General features: G+C 35.8%; 1 protein-coding gene across 4 annotated transcripts in view; it reads left to right on the top strand.

Annotated features, from left to right (window-relative positions):
- The window catches only part of CEP112 (centrosomal protein 112), a 161,350-nt gene that overhangs the window by 47,486 nt on the left and 101,793 nt on the right, over positions 1 to 12,071 (top strand). For all 4 annotated transcript variants that reach the window (XR_014318731.1, XM_082774782.1, XM_082774781.1 and 1 more), the window contains one exon: positions 8,589 to 8,724. Coding sequence is in view for 3 of the 4 variants with exons in the window: in XM_082774782.1 (XP_082630908.1) it covers positions 8,589 to 8,724 (136 nt within the window). In the remaining variant the exon portion in view is untranslated. The remainder of the gene's footprint in view (positions 1 to 8,588; positions 8,725 to 12,071) is intronic.

Here is a 12,071-nt window from a genome sequence, read left to right as displayed (position 1 = left end):
CACTTCTAAAAGGTTAAATTTGAAATTTGAACTACTACTTGAAATCAGCTGTGATTTATGGAGGATCTTGAGAATTTAATGATACCAAACCCTATGAGAACTTTATTTTTAAAAGGGTTCCTCTTCAAAATACTATTGTATGGAGTATATTGTATGGATTTCCTGTAGGGGAGGATGTGAAAAATGCCATTGCATACAAAAAAAGTACAACTGCATGATAATCATCAATACAGTGATAAATAAATGGAGTGATAACTTTAACCACAAGGTTTCATTGTGTTTTGGTTTTTTCTTTTTTGCTGCTCTAAGTTCAATCCAGATTCTGAGTAATTGCTTGTTGTTGTTAATATTTTTAGGATAATTGCCCAAGTGTAGCTGTTTTCCTGTAGTTAATTCCATTTTTCCTTGAAAATGAAGTATTTGTTTGTGGAGGAATTTGTGTAGGAATGGAAAAGCTATTACTATTTAAAGCAGGAAATAATTAAAGAAATATGAGAAGCCATTGTCTTTAATTCCAAATGTTGCAATAAAGAACATTAAGAGTTTATACTCGTGCTCATTGTTCATCATTCTCTTTTAGGAAAAATATTTCATGTTGTCTTGTTACAACAATTGCAATATGGTGAAAAAGGCTAACCTTGTGATTTAAAAGCAATGGTAACGTTAAGTGGCTGAACAGTTTGGTTATAATCTTACTCTTTAAGACAGGGTTGTGGTGGTTTTCTGTGTATGTGTTTTTTTTTTTTTCCCCCCTCTAAGAATCAGTGGAAAAAACAGCCAGCTGTTCTCCACTTGGTGCTCTGTTTGAGCATCTGAAACCTTTTAGAGCAAAAACAGTCAAAGTTTCCAGCATATTGTAAACATTCCTTTAGCTCTAGTGAACATGCTGACATAACCCTCACTCTAGGGGGCACAATGTAAAGTATGAACAGAGGACAAAAAAATGTGGTAGCTTTATTTAATAGTCTCACTTAAAAGCAAAGCTAAAGTGTTCTATTAACTATTTACAACCTTTCATTTTCTTTCACCAGTTTCTCTGGAGACCTACTGGCAATAATGAAATATGTATTTAAAGACAACTAGTTGTACAAAAAGAAAAGTGACTGATTTTTAATTTTTGTCTATATCCAGTATATACTGTTATGGCCCTTCAGATGATTATAGAGATATTGTATGACATCTTTTTGATGATATTAACAATGAAAATGCTTCAATATAGATGTGTGAAATGAAAATTATTGTCTTTTTAAGTGAACAGCTTCAGTGTGTAGTGCTATAACACTTCGGTTAACTGATATAAACTGCTGTTGGAATAATTAATGTAGTTAAGGGCTATAGAGTTTGACCTCACTAAGTGAATATATAAATACTTAACACAAATGTCAGAATCATTCCCTTATTCCAAAAAGCTTCCCTTTAACATTAGCCCATCTTTTAAATTCAGGGCAGAATATTTCAAGACTGCAGTGCCAAAAACTTTGATGGAATGAAGAGCCTTCTGTTGGCCAAAGAAAATCTTATTTTCTAGATCATTAATGATCTAGATCATTAAATTCAATTACTGATTTTTAATGAGCATAAAATGTTTCAAGCCGTCACCTCCTTAGGGTCAGTTAAAAACTATCTACCAAAATCATACAAAATATCTTTCTTCCTTTTTTAGTTGTTGTTTGATAATCAATTGCTAGACTTGAATGGCACTTGGTAATCTTGAGGTTATTTTTTGCATACTTTGTGCGACTTTCCTCCAGGTTTATCAACAGCACAAGCAACCTTCACTGAGGAATGAAAGTTAATATTTCTGCAGGTGCATTTATTGAAAAAATGTGAAAAAATGTCCACCACACTAGTGGACATGAAGAATCAACTGATGAGGCGAATAGGTGCTCGTCATTCCTCGGTACTGAGTTACTACTGAGTCCTTTACAGCACGGATATTATTCTGAATCCTAAAATATAATAGTACAATTATTTTAGCCCTAAAAATAGATGCCTTAGACATACAAAATGACTGAACGAATACTGGATCCTTGCACTTTCTTGTACAGGTGCATGAGTGATGTGCTTACTTCTTGGACATTTGCTCATTCAGAACCAGTACTTGGTGGTGTAGCCGTGATTTGATTGTCTAAGGATAGAAGAGAAGCAAGATCAGTGGGGAAACTTTATTAAAAAAGGCTTTTTGACCCAGGTTGTTTTTATCAATTCAGACCTCTTTGAAATAATAAACTTGGCATGCTTTAAACTGAAGTAATTAGTTTGATATTTCACTTTGAATTCCATATTGGGAAAAATTGGAGACAGTCTTACTACTCTTATTTAATCCTCATTGTCTTTGACTTGCCAACTACTGTTGCCACTGTCACTCATAACATCTTGGGCTGTTCTTTGCAAGTGTTAAATGATTCTTCTTGTCTGGGGCTCTTCTCAGTGATCTCTTCCATAGTTTGTCCTTTGGATGGTGTATTTATTCACCCTCCAGCTTTCTGTGGCACAGCACTTTTTTCTGATTCCTATCTTTTCCTTCTCTGCACCTCTTCTGTGGGTGATCTCATGAATCTATTTACTATATGTGCTGCTGACTTTCTGGTCCGCCTTTTAATTACAGCCTTGTCTCCTTTAATCTAGGCAGTTATCTACACCTGTCTCTCTGATTCTCCCCTCCATGTTCTCGTGGCTGAGGTTTTGCTGTCATCTCAGCATGTAAAAGCCACAACAATTAATCTGTCCTAATCCTCCTTTCTGGATAACTGAGCCTCTGTGGCCTTTTGTATGTGATGTATCTAAATCTTGTAGACAATATCTTCAATGTTTAGCTAAGTTATAACAGTCTCCTTTCCAACCACATTTACAGCGCTTACCCAGGCTTTTAACCCACATCTCATTCATCATTTTGCAGTTGCTGTTTTATTCTGTTTGCATAGCACCTAGCACAACAGCACCCTGTCATTATTATAATGAGAAATAGTTATAATTATTATTAGCGTGTTTAACCAATGTCTGGTTAACTTGAGAGCCATTAATTTTGAATGTAATGCATTATTCTTCTTATTTTACTGAAGTGTGATACTAGACACATGGAGTATTTACTCTAAATTCATTAACAGCTTTAAGTAGTGTTTTAGTTTGTTAATGTTATCTCATGATTTATTTAAAACATAAGTATATAGTTTAAAATAATAATTGCATTGTAAATATCACTCATTGTTACAGCTTACTTGAAGGAATGCAGACCAGCTTTTTGATGTTAACATCTCAAATTATGCAAACTGTAAACAATTTATAAGTGGATTCATGCTTTTTCTCATAAAGACAAGCTCATCTTATACTGGAAATCAGGGAGTAAAAGATAAAATTGTTCTCTACTTTATATTTTTGGTTTTATTTCTTTGAAATGATGAAACAAGTTAGAATGCTTTCTAACAACTTCGAAATATTAAAGTGCCCAGGGACAGGATAGGGATGATGTTTTGAAGGCAATAAATATTTCAGCTTCACATTTCAGTCTTTCTTCTTCATTCCTTTGATCTGGCTTTGGTTTAGTTATCATTCCGCTTGAATGACTTCACACTGTCTTTCTTCCTCTCCACACCAAAAAGAAGTGTTATGCACATACTCCATATGTTTGGGCGCTCTTGCTGTAGGAGAGCATTGTTATTCCTCATTGTTTGCTGGTAATCACTGCCTCCGTAGTAAGATGCATCCACCTTAGCTGTAGTTAACTTCTTAGGCCCTATCTATAATTTACACAGAAAACTGTTAGTTAATTATCACTGCCTGTTACAAATAGTGGAGGATGAGAAGTAAAACGGTGCATTTCAGAGGGTTGTTACTGCTACTGAAGCATTTTTCTGTAGCAGTAAATTAAACCAGCAACCCTTGCTTTATCCAAGTACATGGTACTTCAGGCCTTAGTGTGGTGTTTATGTAGTTGAAACAGTCTTTGTTCTAAAAACAAAATTAGAGGGGCTGTTGTGCAGAGTGTTCTTCTTAATGGTTATCCCACCAGCTGTGTAGTAGTGTCATGAATCTTGCATTTGGCTGTCAATCGATAAACTGCTGCATCAATGGGGAGGCTGGTAAGAGGACGCCTCCATGCAAGGCTCTCCGAGGTCAGGCAGCAGGATCCAGAGTTCAATTCTATATGATGTGTCTGGAAACGTGTCCAGATTCTGGATGGTACTCCTCTGTTTGTAAAGATACGAAGATGGATGTCCCAAATTTTTCTTTTGCATGGGAAGGTTGTGTATGTTTTGATGAAGGTTCCTTTTAGCTCTTAGTATGTTGTGTTTTATGTTGTCCAGGGAGTTGTCATCATCTTTAGGAACGTGTTTACATAGATTTTATAATCTAAATGGACTATACAAACGATAACTGACTTTGTTTGAACACAGGCTAGTGTAAAAAGAAAGCCCTCAAATTTTATTTCTTTTTTTTTTTTTTTTTAATTATTAGTTTTGATCACAAATTAGATGTTTCCTATCTAATTCCCAATCATTTTAATCCAAAGTAATGGGAAACAGTGAAGTACCATTCGTTTCTATCTGAAGGCATGAACGCGGGGTCACACCAACCTGTGATAGTTTTGTGCAAGAGATGAAGACTGTTCCTCTTGTCATCTGAATCTAACCTCAGCACACTGCCATAGCAGGCATGATGCAATTTACAGAGCAATGTGCTTGCTATTTTCTGGAAAGCACTGTAGCTTCTAAACTGAATTTCACCATTTTAATAATCGGTGTTTCCTATTGTTTGCTATACATGCCACTGAGTTTTGGAAGCTTATTCAGTGGTAAAATGCATCCTTATCAATGAAGTTGCATGGTCGCCTTTTGTGCTCTGCTAAACTCAAAAAAACAAAGGTCTGTTCAGACACAAGCAGGTTTTCACTGCTGCCAGAATATTAAATATGAAAATTAAATATGATAATACCATATGAAATATGGTATTATTTAAAATAAACACCAAGTTTCTCATGATCTAGCAATTTTTCCTATCACCGAGACGCCTCTAAGCTATGCCCACGGTGTTTGCGTGCAGATTTGCTAATGGGATGTGAAACTGTCTACAGAGCTTGTCCATGTGTAGCTCATGGGGATGTGCCTTCTGTACATGTGTATGCTTAACATGCAGTCTAAAATATTTTTCATTTGTTGAAGACGGTGTGAATGAGGTATATGTCCTGCTCTTCTTTGGTGTTGGTCAGCTCTCCCTGTTGTGTAGGGACTGGTGAGAACCTTTTGGCCTCAAGAGCCCCGTGAGTAATATTGCTGGCTCATACTATGTTTGCTGGCACATCTTGAATTTATTTAACCCCATGTAAATCACTGGATTGTCCTGTGTTTCATTAACCTGACTCGCAATGCTGTAGCGTCTGACTGTGTTTTAGTTGTTACCTCTTGGAAGACATTTTACGAAGCAAGGAAAATATTTATGATTAAGCATGAAGAAGTATTTAAGATGTTTGTATTTTCCATTTATCAGTACACTTCAGAGTGCTGCTTTCTGAAATTGCAATTTCGGACTTCATAGTAAACTTTCGCTGAGATGGTTTGTGCTGTGTAAGATTGCTAATTCCATGGACATATCCTTTATACACTGAAACAAGAGGAATTTGCTGCTTTTTAAATTGGGGCCAAAGAGTAAATTCACCCTATTTTTATATTCAAGCCAGCTCAGCTTTAGGGGATTTAAGTGATGTAATTGTATTGTATTCGGCCCCACAACTAGTCCAACTGAAAAAAAATAATCTTCAAAGTGAATATTTTAGTGCTTCATGCTAGGCACATTGCTCAGTGTCTTGGAGAAAAAAAAAGTGAAGCTTTTCTTATATTTGTGAACCACAGTCCATTGTTGTGCATGTTTTCTAAGCTTCTGTTCAAATCTTAAATGCACAAAAAGTAGACAGCTAGCTCCCACATCCTTAAAAAAAAAAAAAAAAAAAAAAAAAAAGTTGTTTTATTCCTACTTATAATGAGATGTTACATCTATTCATGGGATTAAGTCCTTAAATGAAAGGATGGTGCATAAAACCTGATTCTGAAAAGTTTACCTTGTAATATTTCAAAATAAAAATATATTCCTGCGGAAGAAGATGCATAAATTTGGAGGCTCACTAACAGCACAAGGACTGACATCTTGTCCTTTTATGTTCAGATTTGTTGTTTCCATCTGCCTAGACCAAAGATGTTCTTCCAGTGCCTCTTGACACTTATCAGTGTTTGAATAAGCTTTGGTTTTTGGTTTTGTTTCCACCATGGAGTTGGAAGTATTTAGATGCATTTTGTGGGGAGGAAGAAGTGTTTTCCAGCGCCCATAAATTAATTAAGGATCTTTGGGAGAAGAGTTTTCCCCTCTCAGTGTTTCCTCTAAGGCAATGCTCTGCCGCTGCACCACGCTGCTGCCCTGCTCCCATCTTCTCTTTCAGGATGTTGAGCTGTGTCTAGGGCTCAGAAGATTGTTCATTTGCTTATTATTTGTTTCTGTGAATTGTTGGTACATCTTATTATGGGAGAAGGGAATGACGTGCTTGCTGTACTTCAGTATCAAGCAGTTGTTAACTTGGAGCTGCTGAACACAGAACTTTGTCTCTAGTACTTGCATTTCAGGGGGATAATTAAGCCAAATGCTTCTGCAGCTACAGTTGATGCATCAGTAACTCATCAAACAATTCGTATCGTGTTTAGCTTTTGAGGCATCCTTCGTGTGTATGTTCTGAGAAATGGCTGAGGATTTTTGTACTTGTGGTTATGGTATTTTGGATCCTCTGTAGTAGAAGTTTAGATCCTAAATGGCCTTTATAACAGTTGAATTTAGACCAAAAAACAGTTTTACTTTCCAGCGTTATTCTTATTTTCCCGTAAATTAATGGAGGATATGCAGAGTTCTTTCTCCCAAAGGGAGTTTAGCAAATGCAATTGTTGTGGCAGTAGAAATACAGTGTATTTGTGTAAAGCTGATGGATGCTTCTAGCAAATTTGAATAAAGTTTTTAGAAAACACACTCCTCTATGAACACACACACAAAACACCTGAACCAAAACGTGATGTATGTTTTTTTGGTCTAGTTTATGCTGGGTAAAAAAAAAAAAAGTGATTTTCCTTTTTCTTAATGAAAATATCAGTTTCCTTATGTCTGAATTCTGTCATCTGTAAGCAAGGTACCAAATAATTTTTTTTCAAATGTGCATAATGAGAAAAAAAAAAAAGTAAACAGTAAGATACTTATTCAGGACTTGTGGCATTTCTTTGATCTCTTTACTAATAGAATTACCCTGCTCTCCTGCACAGCAAATGGACACTTTGTGAAGATGTAGGATTATGTTCTTTGTCCCATTGTCAAAGTCTGGTATGAAAACCACGGAAGAGGATGTGAATACTGTAACTTAGGGATTGGCAGCTTCCTGACCTTTATAAAAGGCTTGCTCAGTGCTGTAACAGCTAGTTCAGTGCTGGCAAGGTGACAGACTAGATGAATTAGTTGGTCTTTTCCATCTCTTGTGTGTCAGATTCTTTGTTTTATATGGAAATAATTTCTGTCAAAATGGGAAATTTATCATGAGGTACTTCCTCTGCCTGTAAAATGAAAATGTCAGCCACAGGTCTGTTTGAATGTGTCTTCTGTTATAAACCCTTGGTAGAGCCAGCTTTGTCTATTGATAGCACCATGGTGTTCGCATGTGTTTTGACACAGTTGGGCAACTCTGCTGCCCTGTGAAAACAAACGCATAACAGAAAGTTAACAATGCTTTCCGATTGTCTTCTATGTGAAGAACCGCATTGATATTTCCTAAATATTTATGAGTTATCAGAATTTTCTTCTGTGATGCGTCAGTATGGTGATGTCTTTTTTAGGGGTGTGTATCTGTGTGCATGTATGTACATAAAATGTTATAAGTGCATTACTATTGATAAACTGTGGTGTCTTAGGATGCCAGAACAAATTTCTATGTATGTTTTGACATTGATATGCCAAATAATATGGGCTGTTAATATGAACCATCTCTACAAAAAAATTTTAACATTTGTCATTACTTTGAAGGCTGAATAGGTATTGCAGCATTATGGATTGCTGATGGATTCAGAAGGTACCACAAGTCACACACTAACACTGTTGGTTTTTTGTTTGATATAAGCCAAGTAATGAATAATCCTGCATCTTGTCTGAGCAAAGGTGGCACTGGGATAAGTGTTTTGTGGTTTTAATAGAAGAATACAATGATGCTAAAAGCAATTCAATTAAATGTTAGTGGGACAATGCACTTCTTAGGCTGAGATTTAAAAGAAGGAGGTTGAAGACCAAGTGGTGAACCATTCACGTCAATGCAGACTTTGAAGCCAGAGGTATTGTCATAGGCTATGAACGCTATGTTTAGGCTTGTGAAATTCGACAGGAGAAAGTGAAAATAACTCTAGACTTCTATTCCCTTCTTCAAAGTATTGCTAAGGGAAGTTTGGCAGAAGCTGGGACAGGAAATTGAAATCTGAATACTATTTTAAACTGATAGGGTTAAAGGCCTTTCTTTTACACTAGCACACTTGTTCTTTTATTTGATACTTGAACTCTGAAAATTTTCTGTGACTTTCTAGGGAGAAGGAGGAGCAGCTGACTCGGGTGACAGAGGTACAGAGGCTGCAGGCCCAGCAGGCAGATGCTGCCCTGGAGGAGTTTAAGCGGCAGGTGGAGCTGAACTCAGAAAAAGTCTATGCTGAAATGAAACAGCAGGTGAGGAGGTCACAATGCCAGCCTTTCTGAAACTCTGTCTCAGTAGGATAGCATATTCTGATCTTATAATGCCAGAAACATGCTTCACTTGATAGTGCTACATCAAAATCTTTCACAATGTAGTGTCTTTGCTAGCAAGTCAAAAAGGGATGTTAGCAGTTGTTTCATCTTTCTAACAAAGCCAGAATTGTCATTGTTATAAAGATTTCTGCAGTTATGATACTGATTAGGGATTTTCAGTAGTGAGAGTATAAAGTGTTAGTTTATACACCCCTGCAGAACAACGTGTATAATTTTTCCACTCAAATGTGTGTCTCTTCCTACTCTTTTTGGAACGACTCTGGGTTCTGTTAATGAGGTCTTGTAATCAGTTTGAGCCTACACGGGGCAGAGCCATTGTGCCTGCTGTCATCCATGGGCAGATAACAGTAAAACCCATTTTCTCTCCCTGAGATTTACTAGTAAGAATTTATGTATAAATTCCTCACCGAATAAGTAACAGTTTAACCATTATCTCCAGTATTTTAAAAACGCAGTATGATGAGTGAAGTAAGGAATAAGTGATAGGTAATCAAAAAGAAGGACAGGACAGAGTATTTTGTTAACTTGTTCATGTGATCAAAATCCCTATACGTATCTCAAGCTTGTAATTCTATCTAACCATATGCTCAGTTTTCTAACCTCACCCATCATAACCAAACCTTGCTATTGACAGTAGGATGCTGTAATCTAATATTGTATGAGATTTCTAAGGATGATGATGGTGTAGTACAGTGGTAAAATTTCTATCAAAAAAAAAAAAAGAAAAGTTTCGGTCACAAAACTTCACTCCTATTTCTTAGGAGTGTTCCAAAACCGGAAGAGTTGGCAAAAATATATAAATATATATATGTGTGTGTGTGTGTGTATGAATATATATGTATATGAAGATAAATCGATATATAAAGATATGAATAGTTTGATGTATGAAGGTGTTAATATCACTTACCTTCTACCAAGCATCACTGGAGCTCTCAGAAATTTAATATTCTTTAATATTCTTTGGAATGAAAAGAGCTCTCTTACGGGGGAGAATTATTTTACTAGTACAAAAATCAAAAATAAATTTAAAACAGTGACAGATATGTGATAGAAAAAGCATGAGGTGATTAAAACTGAGATTTTTTTCCCCGTTACAAATCACTAACTTCTCATGGGTTTCACAATTACTATGAATTTAGAAGTTTGTGAGAAGAAAACCTACTGTGCTTGAAATTTTCTTAGAAGAATAAAATATGTCATCATGTAGTTATAATTTAACAAATTTTTCCTTTGTCGTTCTTGTGAAGTTTTGATTTTGCCAAAATCCTTGATCAAAGTGCGAAAGGAAGCAAGGCATTGTATTGCTGATTATTTTTTAAGACCTGTGCAGACAGCAAATAATAGTTTGGAAATAAAAAAAACGAGCAAAACACATAAAAGCAGTGTTTTGTTTTTTTTTTGCAAACTAGATCTCTGAGGGCAACAGAACAAATCCTACAATTTTAAGGTCAGTTTCTGTCATTTACTGTGCCATGAGGCTCTCCTCCAACTCGAAGACGGCTTGACTTTATTTTTGGAGCAGAAATCAAATATTTAGTCTAATTCTAGAAAGATTGATAATGGTTTCATTAACCTGAGGGAGGGGGGTTGTAAACTTTGGAAACTTACAAAGTCAACTGTCACTTAAAAATTACTGTAAATTACTATACAATTGAGCAATACTGTTTTACAGGAACCAAGGTTCAAGGAAATATATCAGAGAAGCAGTACTGAAACTGTCTTTGTAGCTTTGTCCTTTCTCATTCTTCTGCATCCTCACATACTCTTTAGATAAATCGCCTGTTAGATTACAACAGAGTGAAGAATTCTTTTGTAGCTAGGTGGAATGTATTGCAAATCAAAATCTGTAGTAGCTATAGCAACACTGTACTCTTAACCACATCAGAAATCCTGGGCTTCCAGAACCATTTTTGTGTAAGCGTGTGTGGTAAAGTTGCTTACAGAGATAAGTAGAATGAGGTCTGGCATCTTCAGTTCTTGTAATCAATATTTGATTCATTCATTTGGCTCTGTGATTTTTTTTTTTTTTTTGCCATCTGCTCCCTATTTTGTCAAGCTCATGATTATTAAGAATCACCTGATGCCCCTTGATGGGCGAGTGATATATTTTTAACTGCAAGATCTGCATTTTTGCTAATACTAGCTAGCGAAGAGACACAATACGTGGACTATGCCATCATACTTCAGCTCTAGTGTTTCTTGGGTTTGGTGAATAATGATCAGGAGCTTTCCTTGCACTTGCAGAAAACATGATTTATTTTTTTCCCTAATGATTAAAGCACAAAAACCCTGTAGAGTTAAAGCATCTCTGCATAGAGTTTTACTATTTCATTTTTTTTAAGAACGTTTTAATTCTTAGAAAGTAGTCCTTTAATAAAATATCATGGTCTTGTATTTTTCTGTGTTTATTGAGATGAGTAAAATATGGCTATGGAGATACAACTCAAGTAAGTTTGGAGGTGGAAGAAAAAAATTATAAAATATTTAATACTTGTAATAAATAAAATAACAAATAATGTAATATTCATAATGTATTTATGCAGAAGCAGCTTTTCTTAATAGCAGATAATACCATTGAGGTTCAAGGACTACTGAAAAGATGATTTCATCTGTTTTATTTTGTTTTTATTTTATTTTATCTGGACAACAATTCCTAGTCCTACATCTTCCTCTCTTGTTGCAGTATTTTCCAATAAAATGCTTCTCCCATTCAGAGTATTGCCTTTTCTGTTCTTTATCTGGCTTAGAAGTGATGTCCAGACCAATTGGCAAAGACATCTATTGAAGACAGAGCACTCCCTTAGGCCAAACAGGATTTTGGCTTGTGGTTCAGGAATTCATGCGTTTCTTCTTTTGGTACAGCAGATGGACGAGTGGCTGCGCTGGTCCTCCTGACAGCTTACACCCCTTTTCCCTTCTTTCTTTTTAAGGGGGACAGTTCATTCGCTGCCTGTGTTGGGACCTAGATCTAAAATAGTCAATGAGCATTCACTGTAGCATAGCGCTGTATACATATTCCCCTGGAAACATGCCTGATGTACAGCTAACAGTTGTGCTTTTGATACAAAAGTCTTTGTTAATTGGGTTATGAAATTGCTTCCTTGATGCTGTGTGCTGGAATCTGTGAGACTCATTATTCATAGGTGATGACTATCTTCAGGGAACTTTACTTGCAGCCAAATAATTCTCTTTTAAGTTATTTTTACTTAAATTTGAAGTGATTTAATGTAAACTTTAAATGTGTAGTTTGTGCACTGATTTGTGCA

The sequence above is a fragment of the Aythya marila genome, assembly GCF_965140915.1.
Source record: "Aythya marila genome assembly, chromosome: 18".
NCBI lineage: Eukaryota > Metazoa > Chordata > Aves > Anseriformes > Anatidae > Aythya > Aythya marila.
This window is presented reverse-complemented; position numbering and strand designations above follow the sequence as displayed.